The sequence below is a fragment of the Canis lupus genome, chromosome 3 (assembly GCF_048164855.1).
Source record: "Canis lupus baileyi chromosome 3, mCanLup2.hap1, whole genome shotgun sequence".
Taxonomy (NCBI): Eukaryota; Metazoa; Chordata; class Mammalia; order Carnivora; family Canidae; genus Canis; species Canis lupus.
Window position 1 is genome coordinate 80,593,042 of NC_132840.1, and position 21,363 is coordinate 80,614,404.

At 41.5% G+C, this 21,363-nt stretch overlaps 2 protein-coding genes across 11 annotated transcripts; one reads left to right on the forward strand and one right to left on the reverse strand.

The window, feature by feature from the left end:
• Positions 1–2,146: 2,146 nt before the first annotated feature.
• Positions 2,147–18,089, forward strand: HYLS1 (HYLS1 centriolar and ciliogenesis associated). Of its 9 annotated transcripts, none has more exons than XM_072822613.1 (5): positions 2,147–2,266; positions 3,515–3,642; positions 7,938–7,987; positions 14,028–14,145; positions 16,794–18,089. In XM_072822613.1, the coding sequence occupies exons 4-5, from the start codon at positions 14,132–14,134 to the stop codon at positions 17,719–17,721; spliced, it is 942 nt and encodes a 313-aa protein (XP_072678714.1). In that variant the 5' UTR covers positions 2,147–2,266; positions 3,515–3,642; positions 7,938–7,987; positions 14,028–14,131; the 3' UTR covers positions 17,722–18,089. The 9 variants fall into 9 exon arrangements, with proteins under 9 accessions (XP_072678714.1, XP_072678716.1, XP_072678712.1 ...); XM_072822615.1 differs by having other exon boundaries at positions 2,180–2,266; positions 3,511–3,642; positions 14,015–14,145; XM_072822611.1 differs by having other exon boundaries at positions 2,180–2,266; positions 3,511–3,642.
• PUS3 (pseudouridine synthase 3) lies at positions 10,578–21,329 on the reverse strand. 2 transcript variants are annotated; one of them, XM_072822606.1, is made up of 7 exons: positions 20,988–21,329; positions 20,126–20,350; positions 15,842–15,894; positions 13,100–13,535; positions 12,427–12,992; positions 11,374–11,564; positions 10,578–11,239 (listed from the first exon to the last, which is right to left on the reverse strand). In XM_072822606.1, exons 2-7 carry the CDS (start codon positions 20,171–20,173, stop codon positions 10,929–10,931), a joined length of 1,605 nt encoding a protein of 534 aa, XP_072678707.1. In that variant the 5' UTR covers positions 20,174–20,350; positions 20,988–21,329; the 3' UTR covers positions 10,578–10,928. The 2 variants fall into 2 exon arrangements, with proteins under 2 accessions (XP_072678707.1, XP_072678708.1); XM_072822607.1 differs by lacking the exon at positions 15,842–15,894.
• Positions 21,330–21,363: the final 34 nt, after the last annotated feature.

Consider the following 21,363-nt stretch of genomic DNA (forward strand, 5'->3'; position numbering starts at 1 on the left):
TATGCTGTATTTGGGAAGACAAAAAGATATTCATATACAAATCTTAGTATACAGCTAAGATAAATTTTAGAAACCAGGAAAGAGGTAATAATTGAAAATAAATATTTTGAAATTATCTTATGTAAAATGAGTAGTGGAAGCAATAAAACTATTAAGCTCTCAGGGGACCTGGGTGGCTCAATCGGTTAAGTGTCTGACTCTTGATTTCACTCAAGTCATGATTGCAGGGTTATGAGACGAGTTTCAAGAAGAGCGTAGCCTGTCTTCTCTTTTCATTTTATACTGTGTCCTGGAAGATCTCATTCTCACCCATTACTTAAATAAGTATCCACCCACACGCAAATATCACCTTGCATCTAACCTCCACACTCAGATTTCCAACTGCCTAGTTTTACCTCCACCTGGATGTCTCAGGGGTATCTCAAATTCACCATGCCCCAAATCTAATTCTGCCCCTCAAAATATGGTCTTCTTCCAGTATTCCCTATCTCAGGACATGGCATCCAGTAGCCAAACCTAGAAAGCTACAAATAATCCATTACCTATTTTTCATAAATGAACCCCAGCCAATTCATGGTCAAGTCATTATGGTTTTATCCCCTAAATATCTCTGTCTGTCCTCTTCTTGCTATCTTTGGCTATTACCATCATAGCTTAACCCACCACCATCTTTGCCGGGAATACTTCAACTGCTTCCCATTTGGACTTCACATAATCTTGTCCCTCTCAAATGCATTCTCCTCAATGCAGCCAAGAAATATTTCAAATACACACGTGAGTATGTTACGTAACACATCCCAAACTTCACTTCAGTGAGTTTCCATAGTTCTTGGAATAAAGATGAAATTTTTTGTCTTGGTTTACGTGACCTACATAATCTGGCCCTTGCCTACCTCTCCAGTTTCATCTTTACCCTTTTTCTCTTTGCTGGTCTTGAATCTTCCAAGCTTCCATCTCCAATAGGCCTTTGCATATGCTTTTCCTTCTCACTAGAAATCTCTTTTCACTCCCATCTCTCCCCCCACACAGAATATTTCCCCTACTCATCCTTTAGCTCTTTGCTCAGTGGAACCATGTTAAATCTCTCTGTTATTAGATGTTTTAATTAGGCCATTCGCCTCTCCTTAGCACTGAACAAAATCGTAATTTTACAATAATTTGTGATTGTTTGATAGCTGTCATTTTCTCCTATCCAACTGGAAGCTTCATAAGGAGGGGATGATGTCTTTTTATTCATCACCAAGTCACTAACACATAGCACCGTACCTACCACAGTTAATACACAATCAGTATTGTGAAACCTAACGAAGATACCTCTTTTAAAATGGAGCAGAGAGGCCAGAAAGGGGAGGTCTCATGTCCTATAACTCATTGTCAATTGTAAATCCCTAATAAAGAGGAGATGTGCCTTGCCTTCCCAACAAGAAGCCTTTATTTGACTACCCCAGAAAAAGGAAGGTAGGTACCTATGTACCTAGCAACAACCTAGCCAATGAAGACTTTCACAACTCAGCCAATGAAAATCCACAATACTTCAAATTCCCAGTTTACTCCCAATAAACTTTTTGCTTATAACAACCCCTCCTAACTTCCTCCTTTTCTTTATAAAAGAACATTCTTCTCCTTTGATCTCTGTACTTGTCCATCATTTTGCTATAACCGGCATGTTCCAAGTTGCAATCCCCTGCTATTCCCAAATAAACACATTTTTGCTGGCAAAAGAACTGAGTTTTATTTTTTAAGGTTAACAGTGTTCAATAAATATTTACTGAACAAATTAGCAAACACTCTCCAAAGAAATAAAAGAGAACTGGAACTAAGCAAAATAATTGGAGATGACTGTTAAGATCACTAGCAACATCTGAGAGTACAGTCTGAATATACTGATGAGGATAGAACAACTGAGCAATAGAGACAGAGATCAGACGAGAAAGCTGACAGGATCAAGGGCAGCAGCATCCACAGAAGCTGTTTTCATTAGGCCATTGTTCTCTGTATTTCCAAGACTAAACAAAGCCAAATTACAAATGTCAGAGACAGGAGATAATGAGTCAAATAAGAGAGGGCTATAGCTGAAGGAGTTTAAAAATGTCAACAAAGGGGTGAGGTAAGCAAACATATCATAAAGGAGGGATTAACTTAAGGATGACAATATAACCAGTTGAAAGTAGTATTTCAATGCAAAGATAAAGATGCTGATGGGTTTATAAACAGCTAAACCTATGCAGGGAAAGCATCTGAAAGAGAGCTGCGTTATAATCAAAAGGTAAGGAAACCATATTAAACTGCATTAATCAGCAAAATCCAGATTATGGGAAACTCCATAGGACCAACAACATGGTTCCTTTAATAAACTGCACAAGAAGAAAATGGAAGTGGAACTTACAAAAAAAAAAAAAACTTAAAAGATCAACCAATTACAACATGTGGACTTTTTTTAAAAAATAGGTTTTATTTATTTATTTGAGAGAGAGAGCATAGCGGGGTGGGGGGAGTAGAGGGAAAGGGAGAAGCAGACTTTCTGCTGAGCAGGGAGCCTAACATGGGGCTTGATCCCAGGACCCTGAGTCATGACCAGAGTCAAAGGCAGATGCTTAAACAACTGAGCTACCCAGGGGTCCCTCACAACATGTGGACTTGATTCGATTGTGGTTGAAACCAGCTATCTAAAGAAAAAAGAGACAAGAAGAAAGTCGAACGCTGGATATTTGATGATATTAAGGAAATACATTAGATATTTTAGGTGTGATAACAGTATTGTGGTTATGCTTTTGAAAAGTCTTTTTTATAGATTATTTATATGTAATATAGATTTCAGATGCCTGGTATTTGCTTCAAAATAATACATGGGGAGGTATGTGGATAGTGATGTAGAAACAAGATTGGTCATGAGTTAAAAGTTATTGGGACCAGGCACTGAGTTCATGGAGCTTCCTTCTATACAATTTGTTTTTAAGGGTGCAATTTTGTTTTCAAGAATAGGATTTTCTTCCATACACTATTTTAGATGACCTTGGTTATGGTTTCTTAACCTGGGTTCTTGGGTTCAATGAATTTCAGAGAATCACGAAGATTATTAAATCAGATCTAGGTAAGGATGGAGCATGAAGTGATCCACCAAGAAACAAGGATTGAGTTGAACACAAGATACGACTTGAAATATGACAGGAGATAGACCCTTCAAGTTGCTATTTTTTTTTAACATTTTATTTTTCATGAGAGACAGAGAGAGAGAGAGAGAAGAAGAGAAAGAGTGAGAGAGGCAAAGACATAGGCAGAGGGGGAAGCAGGCTCCATGCAGGGAGCCTGATGTGGGACTTGATCCTGTGACTCCAGGGTCATGCCCTGAGCCACCCAGGCGTCCCTCAAGTTCCTATCGATTAAAGGTTTTCAAAGGTCAAACTTTAACATAAAGGATAACAAGAAAATAATTGGGGGTGGAGGAGAAAGGAGCATGTTGAATGGTCAAAGTAGTAGGTAAGAAAAAATGACTGTGCTCTTGTTTCTAAGACAGATTGGCGAGATTTGATGTCCAAGAAAAAGTCATGCAAGGTATAAGATGACCAAACTAGAACAAAGGATATTGGCTCATGAGGAAAGAAAAGAACGAGCGGCATTCGTGTTGATACTGGAGACCTAGGGGTAGGGTCATTCAAATCTTTACAACCTACTTTCTGCCACCTTGCTTATTCCTTTTTCTTTCCCCCAACAAATCCAAAGTGACTCAGAAGTCACTGGAAGGCCCCTGAGACTAAAGGGAAAAGTGTTCGGAGAAAAAGGATTAAATATTATCCCGTCTCTCTTGTAGAATCTTGGATTTAAGAAATAATATAAATGTGTCAGGGGATCCCTGGGTGGCTCAGCGGTTTAGCCCCTGCCGTTGGCCCAGGGCAGGATCCTGGAGACCCGGGATCGAGTCCCACATCGGGCTCCCTGCATGGAGCCTGCTTCTCCCTCTGCCTGTGTCTCTGCCTCTCTCTGTCTATCATGAATAAATAAATAAAATCTTTTTTTTTTTTAAAGAAATAATACAAATGTGTCAACCAGCAGCTCCTTGTGTGAAGTGGGATAGAGAACGCGCTGACCCGCAGGACACAGGTCATGTTGCAGGGCAGTGACTAGAATGTCGGTCCGTGGGGACCCCTACGAATTTTCTAGGTCTCAACCTCAGCAATTCCCAAAGCGGGTACATGTAACAAAACAAAATAAAAAATGTTTTTAAAGAATAAGGCTATGGGAAGGGAGCAGGCAGGTGCATTCTGGAGGAAGGCCACGAGTGCTTCCAGCAGGGAGGTCGGCTCAGCTGCAGCAAGGACGCAGGGGCCTCGGTGGGGACGGGAGACGGTCACGGTCGGAGAGCCTGGACACGGGCCACGGAAGGGGCGCGATGCGCGTCCGTGCTTTTCAAGGAAGCTGCGTGGGTCGGACCCCAGGCCGACCTGCTGCAGACGCGGGTCCCCGGGGCGGCTTCCGAGCTCCGGGAGCTTCGCGCCCCCCGCAGCCGCCCGGAGCAGGGAAGCGCGGAAGCGCAGTCCGCGCAGGTGGCCTGAACGTGGGGCCGCCCCTCCGCAGACCCAGCCAGCGGGTCGCTAACGGAGTTAGGGACGCCGCCTCAAGTCCCCGGGCTTCCTCCCGCCCCAGGGCGAAGGCCCGGGGAGGACGGGCACCAATCAGAACGTCGGCGGGGCAGACGCTCACCCTCGGAGCCAATAGGAGAGCTGGGGGGCGGGGCCGAGGGCGCTGAGGGGCGGGGCCGAGGGCGCCGGTTCGCTCTTCGGGTTCAAACCGCGGCTGCGGCGGTGGGCGGTGGGCGGTGGGCGGTGGCCTGCGGCCTGGGCGCGGGGCGGGCTGTGCGCCTGCGCGAGCTGCGGGCTAACGGAAGCCTGCGGAGCTGCGCTGCCGGGCGGCGGGACGCGGGACGCGGGACGCGGGGCGGCGAGCGGCCCTCGGCGGGGCGGGTAAGCCGGCGGAGGCCGGGGCGGGCGCACGGGGCGGGGGGCCGCGAGCATCCGAGGCCGGCGCGCCGGCCAGGTGGGCGCTCGGGGGCTTGGAGGTGCGGGGACCGGACCCTTCCCAGCCCCGGTGACGCCCTTGGTGAACTTGTGGCCGCAGCCTGGCGTGCAGCCCTCTCCCTGGGCGGCTAGGAGGCCGTGGGGAATCCAAGGGCCCTATAGTCCTACCCGCAGGAGGAAAAAACAAAAACAAAACAAAACAAAAAACACTTTTTTTTTCCTTATTATAAATACAGTCTTTTTTTTTTTTTTTAGAATTAATCCAAGAAGTACGAACCTATAGAGAACAAAAGCAAGAAAATACTAGCTATTCCATCGGCCTCAAATAACTTTTTTTATTTTTATTTTTTTGAAGATTTAATGTATTTAAATTAAACGAGAGGCAGAGACACAGGTGGAGGGAGAAGCAGGCTCCCTGCGGGCCCAGATCCCAGGACCCTGGGGTCACGACCAGAGCCCGAGGCAGATGCTCAACCACTGAGCCACCCGGGTGCCCCTGTCAGATAACCATTTAAAAAAAGCAACCCCCCCTAAATAAATAAATAAATAAATAAATAAATAAATAAATAAATAAAATTTTAAAAGCAGCCCACTTCATATTTGGGTTTCCTTCAGATGTATTCATTAGGAATATATATTTACATGATTTTGCTCAGAAAATATTTTTATATAATTGTATATTTCAGATATAATAAGGCATTCGCTTAAAAAAGCAGATTATGCCTTAGAATTTTGTCTGTCAAATATAGGTATACGTTATTTTTAATGACTTCATGGTATTTCTTGCAATTGTTGCCCCGTGTGATCTATTATTTAACCAATCCCCTAATGGTGGACACTTGTTTTTCCAGTTTTTTCATCATAAAAAATAGCATGATGGTTACATGTATGTATACACATTTGCATCCTTGTTCAGTTTATCTCTCCTCAGACTAATTCTTGGAAGTGGGTTATGGCTTAGAAATTGTGATACGGTTTACATTGTGATTCATAATGCTGAACTGCCCTCTAGAAAAATTGAGATCCAAAGTTTTACCCACCCACTGTAAACACAGTTAAACACGCAGTAAGAGTGTTTATCTTGGGATCCCTGTGTGGCGCAGCGGTTTGGCGCCTGCCTTTGGCCCAGGGCGCGATCCTGGAGACCCGGGATCGAGTCCCACGTCGGGCTCCCGGTGTATGGAGCCTGCTTCTCCCTCTGCCTGTGTCTCTGCCTCTCTCTCTCTCTCTCTCACTGTTTGCCTATCATAAATTTAAAAAAAAAAAAAAATTAAAAAAAAAAAAAGAGTGTTTATCTTCCACCTTCTAATAACATATCAAATGTTATTATTTTAATAAATCTTCTAGGGATCCCTGGGTGGCGCAGCGGTTTGGCGCCTGCCTTTGGCCCAGGGAGCGATCCTGGAGACCTGGGATCGAATCCCACGTCGGGCTCCCGATGCATGGAGCCTGCTTCTCCCTCTGCCTGTGTCTCTGCCTCTCTCTCTCTCTCTCTCTCTCTCTCTGTGACTATCATAAATAAATAAAAATTAAAAAAAAAGAAAAAATAAATCTTCTAATTGGCACTAGGTGCTGAAAAATCTTACCAACCTAAAAGGATATCTTAATGTTTTTATTTGTGTTATTAATGAGATTAAACATCTTTTTCTATGAGTATTATTATTTCTTTGGTAAGCCATCTGTCTTTCCCCTTTTCTGATGTACCTTTTAATAGCTTTTTAGAAGAATTTGAATTAAGTGATTTTGAACCTGTTAAAAGTGTTTCCCCCAGTTGGTTGTCTCTTTGGATTATGGTTGTCTTTTGTCAGTGTTTTGTTGTGACATTGTGGTTCTTAAAGCTGCGTGCTTACCTCCTCAGAGGTAGAGGAATCTGTTGTGACTCTACCGTAGCCCCCCTGTAACGGTTAGAAGCCAAACACCCTCAAAACCCTTTCACTTGCAACTACTAAGCCTGGGACACTGAGTTGCTCAAAAGTTTTGGAAAGAAGGTACTATTGGGTATTTTGGTCAATACTATCAGAATCTGCAAAATATAAGCTGCTCTAGCTTCTATGTGAAAGTTTCGCCCTAAGTAAAGGGGTTTTTATATTAAAAGGAAAGAATTTACAGTTACCTATGGGCCTTTACTTAAGTTTATATTTTATTTACAAATAACCATCTTCATACATTCTAGAAAAAGAATGGGAGTATGCTGTAATTTAAATGCAAAGAAGACAACAGGTTAATCACTGTGTAGTATAGTACATATGCTGTAAAGAAATCTCTGGGTTTTCATGTTGGAGATCCTCCTAACCCAAAGAGTCCTGTTCCATTTATTTCCCTGCTTTTATATTTTTAGTAGGTAGTTTTGTATTCCATGAATATTGAATTAAATGGTCTAGTACTTCTCACAAAACACCATTTTATTTATATATATTTATGTATAATGTTACATATATATTAAATGTTATATATTCATATATAATGTGTATAATCTCATTTAAACTTCATCACCTATTGGAATAATTTCTTAAATTTTGCCAATGAAGAAACTAAGATCTACTTTTCTTCTAATGTTTATTTAGTCCCTACCTTGAGTCAGAGACTGAAATTTATAACAAATATTACTTCAGATAACTTACGTAGTTTTGCAGAATTGCAGTTTGGGATTCATCATTGCTTCATCTATGATAATTGTCCTGAGTTTATCTATGGCAACTACCAAAAAATAGTATCACAAAATGCTTACTCTACTATATATGATAGTATAATCTAGTTAACCTTCAAAGGATTTTACTTAAGATCTAAGACTGTTATCCTGACTCCTTTGCTTCTATAGAATTGCCCAAACATGGCTTTTCAGTTAGTGTTTTTTTGTCCTGTATATCATTTCTTTAGAGTTGATTTTTTTAAAATTGTGATTTCATAAACTCTGTTCTTTTCCAGGTTTTTCTTTAACTTGAAAACTAATGCGAGTGGAGGTACACTGAAATAAGGTAAGAAGTTGAAAAAAATTGAATGCTTCGGTTTGTCCTTACATGTGAAAGTGAGGATACTATACTCAGTGATTACACTCAAAACAAAAGGATCCTTACATCAAATTTAGAGGAGAAAGTAACATTTTAAGAATATTCAGGCAGTATGAAATGTTGAAAAATCAGGTTCCAAAGATCAATGACAGGACTCAAAATCCAGATGACCAGGGGATCCCTGAGTGGCTCAGCGGGTTTGGCACCTGCCTTCAGCCCAGGGCATGGTCCTGGAGTCCTGGGATCGAGTCCCACATCAGGCTCCCTGCATAGAGCCTGCTTCTCCCTCTGCCTGTGCCTCTGCACCTCTCGCTCTCTCTCTGTGTCTCTCATGAATGGATAAATAAAATCTTTAAAAAAAAAAATACAGATGACCTGGGTTGTGCAATTGGCTATTAAGAATAAACCTTAGTTGTTTTGTACCACTGTTTTCCTATTTCTAAAATGAGGACCTTGTCCAGTTCCTACTCTGTTAGAATGTGAAAGCTATTGTGTATTTTCTTCAGTACTGCAATGTCACTTCACTTTTCTTATACTGTTTTACATCCTAAACCTGGAACTTCTTAGGTAAAGTCTTGTTTCTGTGCCACATGCTGCTAAGCTTCTATAGCACTTACACAAGATCAGTTTACTCTTTATATATTAACATTGTTTGTAATTGCTCCATATGTTGTCTTAGCTAGCAGCTTGAGGATATACACCATATTTGTATCCCAGGGGTTTGGAGCCTAAGTAGAAACAAAACTATTTGTTGATTGGTAAGTAAAACTTTGGATCTCAAACATATAGTATAATTGTTTCATAAATGTACAGAAGTATTACACTCTGTAGTGATGAAGATTGTTATTGAGGCAGAAGGTCTGAGTTCATTTGGTATTTATTATTTTAATTACTATAAAAGCTAATATCTCATTTATTTTTTTTATTTTTTTTTATAAATTTTTTTTTTAATTTATTTATGATAGTCACACACAGAGAGAGAGAGAGGCAGAGACACAGGCAGAGGGAGAAGCAGGCTGCATGCACCGGGAGCCCGATGTGGGATTCGATCCCGGGTCTCCAGGATCGCGCCCTGGACCAAAGGCAGGCGCCAAACCGCTGCACCACCCAGGGATCCCTAATATCTCATTTAAAAGAACTTTGAATTCTTTTGAATAAATAGTGGTGTTACGTAATAATATTTTGAGGGTTACTTATAATCTTTGAGAACACAGCCCCACCTCATTTTCCTGTCCTTTGTGTCTCAGATGTGCTTCAGTCTGAAACCTAGGTATTACCCTGAAAGCCTCCCTACTTTTGAACCTCACCATAAAACCCTGTTGCTGCTCTTTTCTTGATTTCAAATTCATCTTCTTTCCATCCCCCTTACTACAAATCTAGTCTAAGCCGTCATCATTTAATTCCTTGGTTACTCTGACAGCCTCCTAACTGGCCCCACTGTCTTGCCCTATTCCAATCCACACCAAACCCAGAGCAATCCCAGAGCAGTATTTTTGCTACACGATCCTGGCTTCCCCTCCCTGCCCTGCCCCCAGTGGTTTCTCAAAATAAAATCTTAGGAAGGCCTTCAGGAATCTACAAACATGACCCTTGCTTCCTTTTCTAAACTAGGCTCTTGTCAGGGTCAAGCCATATTCCTTTATTTACAATTATCTGCATTCAAATGCTGCTAAATCTCTAATGCTGTATACAAACTGTGTCTTCTGCCTTGGACACACTAAAATGTTATTTCTTTATCCCCTCTTTAACTAGCTCCCACTTGTTCTACAAGATTTAGCTTGGAAACCTCCTCTTTGTAAGTGCTTTCCTTAAACCACTACATCAGGAGGTTGTAAACTCCTATGTTTAAGCCTATTCTTATATGGCTCATGAATAAAGCTAAGAATGCTTTTTACATATGTAAAAGGTTGTGAAGAAAATGATGGGGGAACCTGGGTGGGCTTAGTCCTTTAAGTGTCTGCCTTCGGCCTAGATCATGATCTCAGTCTCAGAATCTTGGGATCAAGGTCCACATCAGGTCCCTGCTCAGCAGGGAGTCTGCTTCTCCTTCTCCCTCTGTCCCTCCCCCCTGCTCATGTGCTCTTTCTTAAATAAATCTTAAAAAAAAAAAAAAAAAAGGAAGAGAAAGATGACTGTGCAACCGAGACCACTTGTGGCTCACAGCACTAGACTGATAAGCTTTGTAAGAGATGCTGTGCTTTTATTCAGGTAGGTCATTTTCAGGTAGTATCATGCCTTGCATAAACCAATGTACCAGATATTTAACTGACTAAATTTCTTATTTTTAATTTCTCTCTTAAAAAAATAATACACTGAGGGACGCCTGGGTGGTTCAGTGGTTGAGTGCCTGCCTTCGGCCCAGGGCGTGATCCTAGAGTCCTGGGATCCAGTCCCACATCGGGCTCCCTGCTTCTCCCTCTGCCTGTGTCTCTCTGTCTGTCTCTCATGAATAAGTAAATAAAATCTTTAAAAATAATAAACCAAGGCAAAGTTCTTTATAAGAATTCAGATGAGTAGTGAATATCTCATTTGCTTTTTAAAAAGACAGCATAACAAATTAGACACTTGCATGATCAGGCTTTAATTTGAACACAAGGCACATGTATATGTAAACAACTCTCCATTTCACAATTGCTTTTTGCTTCTTCCATCTCGTAATCCTTTTGGGGAGGAATGAGAATGTTTGAACTCTTATTTAAGCTGGAACTTCCTTTATAGGGCTTAATGGTCTTTGGGTTTTGGGGGGACTTTTGGTTTTTTGGGTTTTTTTGTTTTTTTTTTTGTTTTTTTTTGTTTTTCAAGAACTGATCATCTGAATTTTAGGATTTCTTGAAGTACATATTATCTTATATTTCTTTTCTATACCCCTACCACTAGCTAGTTGGTTCCCTTCTAGATCCTGTTATGGTTAACTGATGCTTCTAATTTCTGTATCAACACAGACTCTCTTTGTTGGTTTCTCCAAAAGAGTATTTTCTTCCTCCATTGTATCATTACAGTCCCTTTTGGTTTTTGACCCTTCCTCATGAAATGAAAGTGGGTGCTCGATGCGTCCTCTTCGTACAAAATGCTGGATCCGGGATTCTAATCCTTCGCATTTAGGACGATCCATTAGGGGTTTATATGTGCGCATTTTCACTCCTTCTACAAAGGCACTGGTCTGCTTTATGACAGAAGGCTTAACATTTCTCCATTCTGTTACTCCATCCATCTTTGGTCCTATAATATATACAATCAAATATTACTTTACTACAGTAGAATCACCTCCAAACTTTATATAAATCTACCTCCCCCATACTCTCTATAGCTTTGGTTCTAGTAAATAATTGTATCCTAGGATTTTCCTGTCATACCTGTCCCACAGGGCACTGCAACAGAGTCCAGTCCTTGTAGCATGCTATACAACATGTGAGTTTTAACAGCATGATTAGCCCATAGTTGTTGTAGATGAGTGACATTGAACTCCTGAACCTCCCGGTCATAAATCCACTTGACATTTTCAAACTTACAGTCATACAAGACTAGAGGAAATTCTACGGCCATACTAGAGAGAAAAAGAGATGAGAAACAGAGTATGAAAATACACAGCAGCCATCCAACAGTTTTTTAGGAACAAGGTCAGGGGGTAGTTGGGTTAAAAGGAGGGGAAAACTTTGTCAGTATTGGGTAACAGATAAGAAAATAAAAAACTGATCCCTAACCTTGAACAACTTTATAATTAAAAGAAGAAAAACAAAAACTATGGATCAGCTAGTTAAACTTGATCTATATCAGGCTAAATTTTAAGGGTAACAGGTCACCCAAAAGTGAGATGACTTGCCTCAACCATAATGCTATAAAATTATTTTTTACATTTTTCCAAACTTGTTAATTTTGCATGATATGAAGTAAAAACTAGATTTTACTGCTTAGGAATGAATTGTTGGTTTATCTGACCTCAGCCTGCTCTCAAAAGAAAAGTCTATTCTTCCCATCTTTCCTACCATTTCAGACACTGAAAATTAGGAAAAATTCAAAGTATGATAGTTATGACTACTCGGTAATATAAAGCAAGGAAGATTTAATAGTTTGAATGCTTACTTTTAAACTTCACCAGAACTTAACAATAATACCTCTCAACATAAATTCATGGGGAAAAAATGAATGTTATTTTATTAAGGGGCCTGGTCCAAACACCTGTTTCTTACTAATGAGACAGAACAATGAGACAAGAAAAAGGTAGCCCTCCTTCATGTTCATAGCATTCTACAAGTTAGAGTAAATGCTTCATGAAGACAAAATAAGTGACCTAGTTAATTAGACAATTGTTGGAGAGGAAGATATGTTAACCTTTAATTAAAGTATTTAATTAAAAACAACGTAAAGGCAACAGTCACTTTGGGGTTTTTTGGTTGTTTTTAACTTACCTGTACTGAGGTTTCTGGGGGTTTTTCTCTATGTTCAGCAGCTCATCAATAATCTCTGGCTTCTCCATTCCTTGGCCAATCAGAAAAAGGATAGCCATCATACAGCGGACTTGATGGTAAAGGAATGCCTGGCCAACCACTTCAAACTGACATAACTGGAAAGGTTCTTGCCATTGCTCTTTATCCAGGCTCTGGCCCACTAGCTCTACTTGAGCAAATAGAACTGTCCTCTGAAAATTAATCACTCCGTTGGCTACATCCATTTTACATAAGTTCCTAAAATCATGTGTGCCAACATACTTCTGAGCTGCGTAGTTCATGGTTATAATGTCTAAATCAGCACGAGGGAAAAAATAGCGGTAAGTCCGCTCTAGACAGCTGAACCTAGCACTGAAGCTAGGTTCCACAGGAGCCCAGGCCAGTACACGGATGTCTGGAGGGAGCACCCGATTGAGAATGTGGGTATAGCGAATCTCTTTAGCAACATCGTTGACTTCATTCTTTAAATTAGAATCCTCCGAAGTGCTGCCCTCCGGAAAGTGAGAACGGAGGTCAAGAGAAATCACCTGTGGAATTAAAGAAAGAAGTTTGGAGACACAATCGGAATTCTTAGCATGTGCATATATTGGTATCGCTTGCTTTGAGAAACTGTATAGTGTATAGTGGCCCTTACCTGTCCAAAGGCACTAACTCCTTTGTCTGTTCGCCCACACCGGTGGTAGTTGGAGGTCTGTCTGCTTTCTACTAGTCGAGTCTTGGTTAGAGCATCAAACAGTTTCTCTTCGATTGTATTGTTTGTGTTTTCCTGACTGGCAAAGCCCTGGTATCCCCAGCCCAGATAGGCTATCTTTAGGGCTACATGTCTTCGGCCATGAGCACTGAAATCAAATGCACGCTTAGCTTTTCTGGCTCCTAAAGAATTTTCTCTGGCGTTTGAGTCTTTGTTGTTGGCCTGTTCTTTTTTAAGTCTTTGTACCTCCTCTTCCAGTTCTTGTACTCTCTTCAGGAGTTTCTCAATTTGGAGTCTATCTGTGTCATTTTCAGCCATGATAAGACAACCAACCCCAGGAATAAAGGAATCATATAGGTCCACTCTATCTGAAAAGAGACTAAAAGGATACAACAATTTCAATGCAGATTACTTTGGTTGATGTCAGTATCATTCCATTATGTGCAAATAGTACCTAAGATTTAATTTAATGCCTAAAAGATATATTTTGCTTCCATTCAGGGAGACAAGCATTAGCTTCATTGCTACAGGTTGCTCATTCACAAATATTCTTCTTTTCCATCCTGTCTGGCCAGTTCACAGTCAGAAAGGAAAGGAACATCAAGAAATAGCATTGTTAAAATTCAGTCAGAATTTAGGGGAAATGTCTATAGATCCCATTTTTCTCTTCTTTATTAGCTAAGATGATTTAAGGACTGATTACTGTTATTTCTTCCTTAAAGCATTTCCTTTTGACTATTACGCTTGTCCAATCTTTTGAATCATAAAATCTGTTCATATGGAATATATATGTCTGCTCCTCTGCTTTTTCAACATGTCAGATAAAATCAGTGGCTTGTTTGTCCTAACATCTAACAGTTCTGTCTTAAAGGTGGTACAGTAGAGGCTGGCCTGATTGATGAAACTTGCCAATGACTGTATTTCATATTGGAAATAGAGCCTGAAGTCCAGACTTTCCCACTCTAAGTAGTTTTGATGGCAGAAAAAAGGTAATTAAGCATCATGGTCCTTTTTTAAAGTCAAATTTATGTTCTGTACCTCTAGCAGTTAGAAGAGTCAGTCTAGAAAATTTAATTAAGATGTTGAAATTCCTGTCATATTTCAAAAACATGGGGATCGACATACCACATCCTTAGAACTGGGACAGTACTAGACAATCTGTGACTGGTGGTCACTTTAGTTCTGGATTGTCTCCAAATCTGTTCTAAGGTCATGTTACCTAATTCTTGGTAGCTTGTTTAGCTTTTGGCCTTTGAGAGTTTCTTATATCTATGATAGATTAAAAGTTTAAATTAAAAAAAAAAACTAAAAGTACTAGAAGAAAACCTTTTTTTTTTATAGTCTTGGAATGGAAAAGGCATTTCTAAGTAAGATACTGTAGAAAACAAAAAAAAACAAACAAACAAAAAAAAAAGTGACTGCCTAAAATTGAATTTGTACCAGCAAAAAAATAAAAGGTAAACAACAAACTTGGAAGAAAAATACTTATGGCAAAGGGTAATTTGCTTGCTCTATAAGTATTTTATGAATATATACATCAGCTTTAATGTAAGGATCAATAAGAAAAAGTTCAACAATCTGAGAGGTAAATGGGAAAGGAAAAGCATTTCATACAAAAAAGAGGAAAAAAAACCTTACATACATATATGAAAAGTTCATGTCTATTCAGTGGCATTTAAGTTGGGAACTGTTTACCAAGCTGACTGCAGAGAAGGTGTACTAGTATACCACTGTGGAGAGGGAATGAAGAAACAAGCTCTGAAGACACCATCAGTGCAGCTTCTTCAGGGGGCGGAGGGCATTTGACAGCAGCTATCAAATTGAGCACACACATCTTTTGACCTACTGCATTTCTAGAAATATAATATACACATATATATGCTTACACAAGTATATACAAGTATATATCTTTTAAAAACTCAAAAGATACTTGTAACATTTTTAACAAGACTGTAAGGTGAATTAAATTAGGAACATATCCATACATCAGAGTTGTGTGCGACTTTAAACAAAATGAAGTCAGTCAACATGTGCTGATACAGCTGGATCACCAGGACTAAAGTTCAGAAGAGTTGTATAATATGCTCCCTTATGGTATAAAAATACACATATGAATATGGAAAATTACTAGAGAAAGTGTAAGAAACTGCCTTTGAGAGTGAGACTTGGTAGGGGGAGGGGAGATCCTTAAAATTATGTGCAGTACAGCATAGGGCATGAAGTCAGTGGTACTGTAATAGCATCTTATGGTGATAGCAGCTACACTTGTGAACTTAGCATGACCTATAAACTTGTCAAATGTACACCTGAAACTAATATGTCGACAATCTTTTTTTTTTTTTTAAATCACCATGTACATGTACTAGTTTTTCAGTTTAAAAAGAAAAATTGTAGGGATACAGGAAATGGTGGACAGTAGATGATACCTATCCCAGATCTGGTCAGGAAACTAGTATTGGGCTCCATGCTCAGCACAGAGTCTGCTTGTCCCTTCCCCTCCTCCTTTCCACTTGTGAGCACACATATGGGCGCTCTCAAATATTTAACAAAAACTTCTTAAGCATAGGAGTGTTTATATGCCTATCACTGCTTTTGTGATGGTTTTGGATTAAGTCACTCTCACAGTTAAAAGCAAGGACTCTGAAGCCAGATTGCCTGAGTTAGACTTCCAATTCCGTGACTTACTAGCTTGTAATCTTGGGCTTGTTATTTAACCCCTTTTGCGTCATGTTACTCATCTGTTGAAAGAAGATAATAAGGATACATGAACTGATAAATGTTAAGCACATAGGACAATCCTAGATATACAAACTGCCACTCTGAGTTGGGTAATGTCCATTAAGCTTAAGCCCCATATCACATACCGTATCATATAGTCACAAGTTGGTTTATTATTTTTTTAAGATTTTATTTATTTGGGAGAGAGAAAGCATAAGCAGGGAGGGGAGAGTGCAGAGACAGAGAATCTCAAGCTGACAGACTCTGCCAGACATGGGGCTCAATCTCATGATCCACTGAGATCATGACCTAAGCCAAAACCAAGAGTCAGACATTTGACTGGCTGAACCATCCAGGTGCCCTAAGTCACAAGCTTTTTTTTAATGCCAGAACTCACCTGTCCTGTCGTAGGACTACTAAAGGTAGCAGGAACTACCAGCCATTAGAAGGTGGGAGCAAGGAGCATCTGGGTGGCTTGTTGGATAAGCAACTGCCTTTGGCTCAGGTCATGATCTCAGGGTCCTGGGATCAAGCCCCACATCAGGCTCTCTCAGCAGGGAGTCTGCTTCTCCCTCTCCCCTTCCACCCCTACTCCACTGCTTGTGCGTGCTCATGTGCATGCTCACTTGTTCGCGCTCTCTCTCAAATAAATAAAATGTTTAAAAAAAAAAAAGTGAGAGCAAATAAGAGTGGAAATGAAAGCAGATGATGGATTCTCTAGAGCTGAGTTAATGTTCCTCCAAACTGCTCCCATACTACTCTGTATTATAATCTGTATTTTATTATTATAACTATTACATTTATGATTGCCTTAGCCATTCTTTCTCTGTGTAACTACAATAAAATAGTACACAAAAGGGAATGAACAATTTATGAGCTGGGAATTACCAGAAAACTGATGAGTATTTTTTTCTTGCAGAAGGTCCTACAGTGGAGGGGAAGCAATGGAGGAACTCATGGGGCCCAGTGGACAAAAATGGGCTAATATGGATCCAGAAGAACGAATGTTGGCAGCTGCTACAGCATTTACCCACATCTGTGCAGGGCAGGGTGAGGGAGATGTCAGGAGAGATGCCCGGTCTATCCAGTATGATCCCTACAGTAAAGCTTCAGTAACCCCAGGAAAGCGACTTGCTCTTCCTGTGCAACTGCAGTACCCACATGTAGAAAGTAATGCCACTTCAGTAACAGTCTCTGAGCCCTCCCAGAGACTCCGAAAGCCAGTGATGAAGAGAAAGGTGTTGCGGAAGAAGCCAGATGGGGAAGTATTAGTGACAGATGAGTCGATTATCAGTGAATCAGAGTCTGGTACAGAAAGTGATATGGATCTCTGGGACTTAAGACAAAAGCTTATGAGTCTACAGTTCCAGGAAGATATGGACTCCCCAGACGACATTCCACAGAAATTTACCCTACCAAATGAATACCAAGGAATTTCTCAAGATCAGCTCATTTGTTATCTACAAAGAGAAGGAATGGGCCCTCCAGCTTATGAACAAGACCTGATCGTTGCCAGCAGACCCAAGTCCTTTATTCTCCCAAGGCTGGACCAGTTAAGCCGAAATCGGGGCAAGGTAGACCGGGTAGCCCGATATTTTGAGTACAAAAGAGACTGGGACTCGATGAGGTTACCTGGTGAAGATCATAGAAAGGAGTTACGCTGGGGTGTCCGAGAGCAGATGCTTTCGCGACCAGAACCCCAGGCCAAACCTCAGCACATATATGTTCCAAACAATTACCTGGTGCCAACTGAGAAGAAAAGATCTGCCCTTCGTTGGGGTGTTCGTTGTGACCTTGCAAATGGAGTCATGCCCAGGAAGCTTCCTTTCCCTCTTTTTCCTTCTTAAGTATTTTTTAACCTCTTTTATGGGATTGTTTGAGGGTAATCTTTATCTCTGTCCTCTATTTAAATAGAAACAACTAACTTGCAAGCCCATGGAACATTATACAGTAAGGACTTCACCCACCATTGGTCTTTCCTAGGTCTATATCACATTGGTAATCAAATACCACTTCACTTCCAAATTACCACTCTCAAATCTACTAACTGCAAGAGAAATAAGGCCAGAAAGAAAAAAACAGACCTAGTCTTTCTACTTTGTCAGATAGCACTGTTTCTGTTTTATATTGTTTTTAACCTTTGGCCAATGTGAACTGCTGTTTTTAAAGTTGCTGGGCATTAAGCTTATTCATTAAAGAATTGGGATTTTGTGGACTTGACCTTATTTTTACTTACTAATACTTCCCAAAGTTAAGATGATCTCAAAACTGGGTTATGACTTGCCTCCAGTCATTGCTCCCCATCATACTCTCACCACTTAAATAATGAGAGCCACAGGAAAGGAACAAAAAAACTGTCCTTTATGTACATAATCCTAAAGGAAGAAAAGTAACAACATATCTCCATTACTAAAGGAACACAATAAATCCAGAAAATGTAAGTGCTTTTTAATAGACCCTCAATAACAGTATTATACCACATAAAGGAGTCTAACCCAAGCTGCATTTCAGAAATACTTCAGTAATTTACTGCCCTCTAATTGTCACTTCTAGACTACCATGCTTTTTTAAATAATTTGCCCCTGAGATTTTCTTAGAAATTATGCCTGTCACTTGAAGGCTATTCCCACTCAGAAAAAGAACTCCTGGGCAGCCCAGGTGGCTCAGTGGTTTAGCACCACCTTTGGGCCCAGGGCCTGATCCTGGAGACCCTGGATTGAGTCCAGCGTCGGGCTCCCTGCATGGGGCCTGCTTCTCCCTCTGCCTGTGTCTCTGCCTCTCTCTCTCTCATGAATAAAATCTTAAAAAAAAAAAAAAATTAACTACGAACCTCTGGAACTAGATGTAAACACAAATCCCAAGATGAAACTGGCATATTTGGGTACAGACCAAAATGCTAATTCTGTTCACTTTATATTGGATCTATTCTTCTAATCCAGTGAGGGACATCTAAAATCTGGAGTTTGTCAGTTTTAGCATTTGAAGCCATTACAGTGACAGCAGAAATAGTTGGCTTATTCAAGGGAAAACAGCTATGTAATGTAGAAATGAGTAACTGTGACCATTACTATCTGCTAAAATATATTTTCTCCATAATATTTAAGCTACAACACTCATCCAGTTCCACAGTGAGGCATTTATCAGGAAAGAATCATTGACTCAAAGATAGGTGTAGGATACGCTCACTGCAAATACGTAAAAACTGCAAACTACCCAACAACAGTGAAATGATTAAATAGAATATTAGCCACTGAAAATAATGGGAAGCTAATGGAAAACTGCAAATTAAACAGGTTGTAAACTAATATGATCACAGTCGCGTGCACGTACACAACATAGCAAAAGGAAAAATCAAAACCGTAGTGGGATTAAAGGTAGTTTTTATACCTCCTCTCTTCAAAAAAAACAAAACAAAAAACTACTTTAAAACCATATGGCATTTTTAAATGCAAGTTAAACCGGACTTGGCTCCATCTCAAAGCCCAATAATGACCAACGCAAGAAGTTTCCAGGGATTACCGAGTTCAACCCTTATTTGACCAAAGGCTTGGTCCAAAGGGTTTCAGCAGGTAAGGTTTGCGGCAAAGAGAGGACTTGAGGCCGAGACTCGTCGGCACGGCGCTTCCTGCAGCCCAGCAGCCCCGAGCGGACCCGACCCTGGAGAGCCGGAGTGTGGCTGGGCGCCGACCCCACGCAGAGTCGGCTGCCTACCGCTGGAGTTCCAACACGTTTCCTGAAGTTCAAGGATTTAAATCTCCAACTATTAGTGACTAGTGGAGCACTAGGAAGCATTTTCCATGATAAACTTTATTTTAAACCAGAGAGGAAGGAGGAGGAGGGGCCAAAGGGCCAGGAGCCGCGCACTACGATCATTGACAGCGGAATCCAAGCCCCCCAAACAATCTGAAGAGAGTCGCCACGCCTCCCTCCCCGCATACTACTGGAATCCTGACCTCTGGTAGTGTTTAGTGTTATGAGCACACCGTTCTGAGGCAGCAGAGACCTCGAGTCCAAGGGCCCGCTAAGAACCCAATTACCAAGTTCCTCCTGCTGTGCGTTTCCGCCAGGAGCTTCAAGCAGCAGCAGATACAAGAACAGGGTCCTAAGCAAGATGCCGCTCCCTCCCACCAGGGCTCCGAAGGGCAAGGCATGGGCAAGGCGGAGGGGGAAGCCCGTCCAGCTATTTGTCCAATTATCCGTTCCTCTTTGTATAACCCAGAAAATAATTCATCCCCAAATTCCCTTACTTACCTTCCCGTGGCCCACCACGCAGCTTTTCGCGAGACAGGAAGCTGTCATTTTGTGTCTTGCGCGCGCGCGCGCGCGGGCGCGCCCAGAGTCTCATGGGAAATGTAGTCCACCCTTGTGGGAAATGTAGTTCCAAGCGACGGAGGCGCAGTCTCGACGCCGAAATCCGCCTAACGTTTTCTAGTCTGGCCACCACTTCTCTACCTCCGACAAAGCAGACTCTGGGGCCTATGGTAACACAAGAATAAAAGATAGGATAAATTCTAGTGCAATAAAATAACGGAAAAGCGGTTTTTCAAATGTCTGCTATCCTTATATGAAAACTAACATTTAAGAACCTGGCCCGATTTTATACGTACTTAAATTAGTAGAAAGTTACCATTGAGAGATAATAAAAACAATAAATTTGCTATTAGAATCCACATGTGGAGTCTTAAGAGCAGTTTGATAACCTCAAAACAAATGAGGTGCCCGAGAGTGAGCGAACAGTGCTGGGGAGTCTCGCTTCAGCACCACGGAGAGGTCATAGCTCGGTCTCGGTTTGCGGAGTTTTGCAGAGACGCTCATCCAAATCTCACGATTCCAGTTAGAAAACGGAAAGGGATCTGGTTCTTTTGTCCAAATTCCTTAGTCAGTGGTACAGGGAGTGGATGCCGGATTATGCAGGCACGGGTAGGAGGTTGGAGGTGGTGCCGCCAGGAAACCAGTTATCCCAGGATTGCTTTAGCGAAGGGCACACATCAGAATTAACATCAAAACAAGCCGGTACGCGGAAACGTCACAGGTATTGGGACAGGGGCAACAGTTAGAACCCGAACAACTTCGCATCTTTCGCATTTGAATTTATTTGTCAGATGAAACTCACCCGTTCCGACCCTCTATATTCCTATGGAAATTCTCTGGTCTTTCTGACATCTTGTCATGTGGGAAGCAGATGTTTCGGAGGACACATGGGCAGGACTGCTTGAAGCCAGGGGCGGGGTTGGGGGGAAGTGGAGGGTTCCCCCTCACCGCCTGGAAAATTGTCTGGGTAGTGAGTGGTAGGACTCTCGCTCGAACCAATGCGAAAATTGCGGCGGCTTAGAGTGCCAAGCTGTTGCTGGCTCAGCAGAGGGTCAGGAGCAGGCGAGTGTTCCCGACAGCGGCGCCCCGCCGAGGGTTTCCAACACCTGCGGGGGACGCGGGGCTGGTGGAATGGAAACCTGCCCCTGAACGCACTCCCCTCTCCCGCCCTCCGCCTC

Coding starts and splice junctions, on each gene's coding strand:
- PUS3 (XM_072822606.1), bottom strand. CDS start 20,173: ATGACAGCTTCCTGTCTCGCGAAAAGCTGCGTGGTGGGCCACGGGAAG. Junction 12,993..13,099: donor GAGTTAGTGCCTTTGGACAG/GTAAGGGCCACT, acceptor TTAATTCCACAG/GTGATTTCTCTTGACCTCCG. Junction 11,240..11,373: donor TGCAGTGCCCTGTGGGACAG/GTATGACAGGAA, acceptor TATATATTATAG/GACCAAAGATGGATGGAGTA.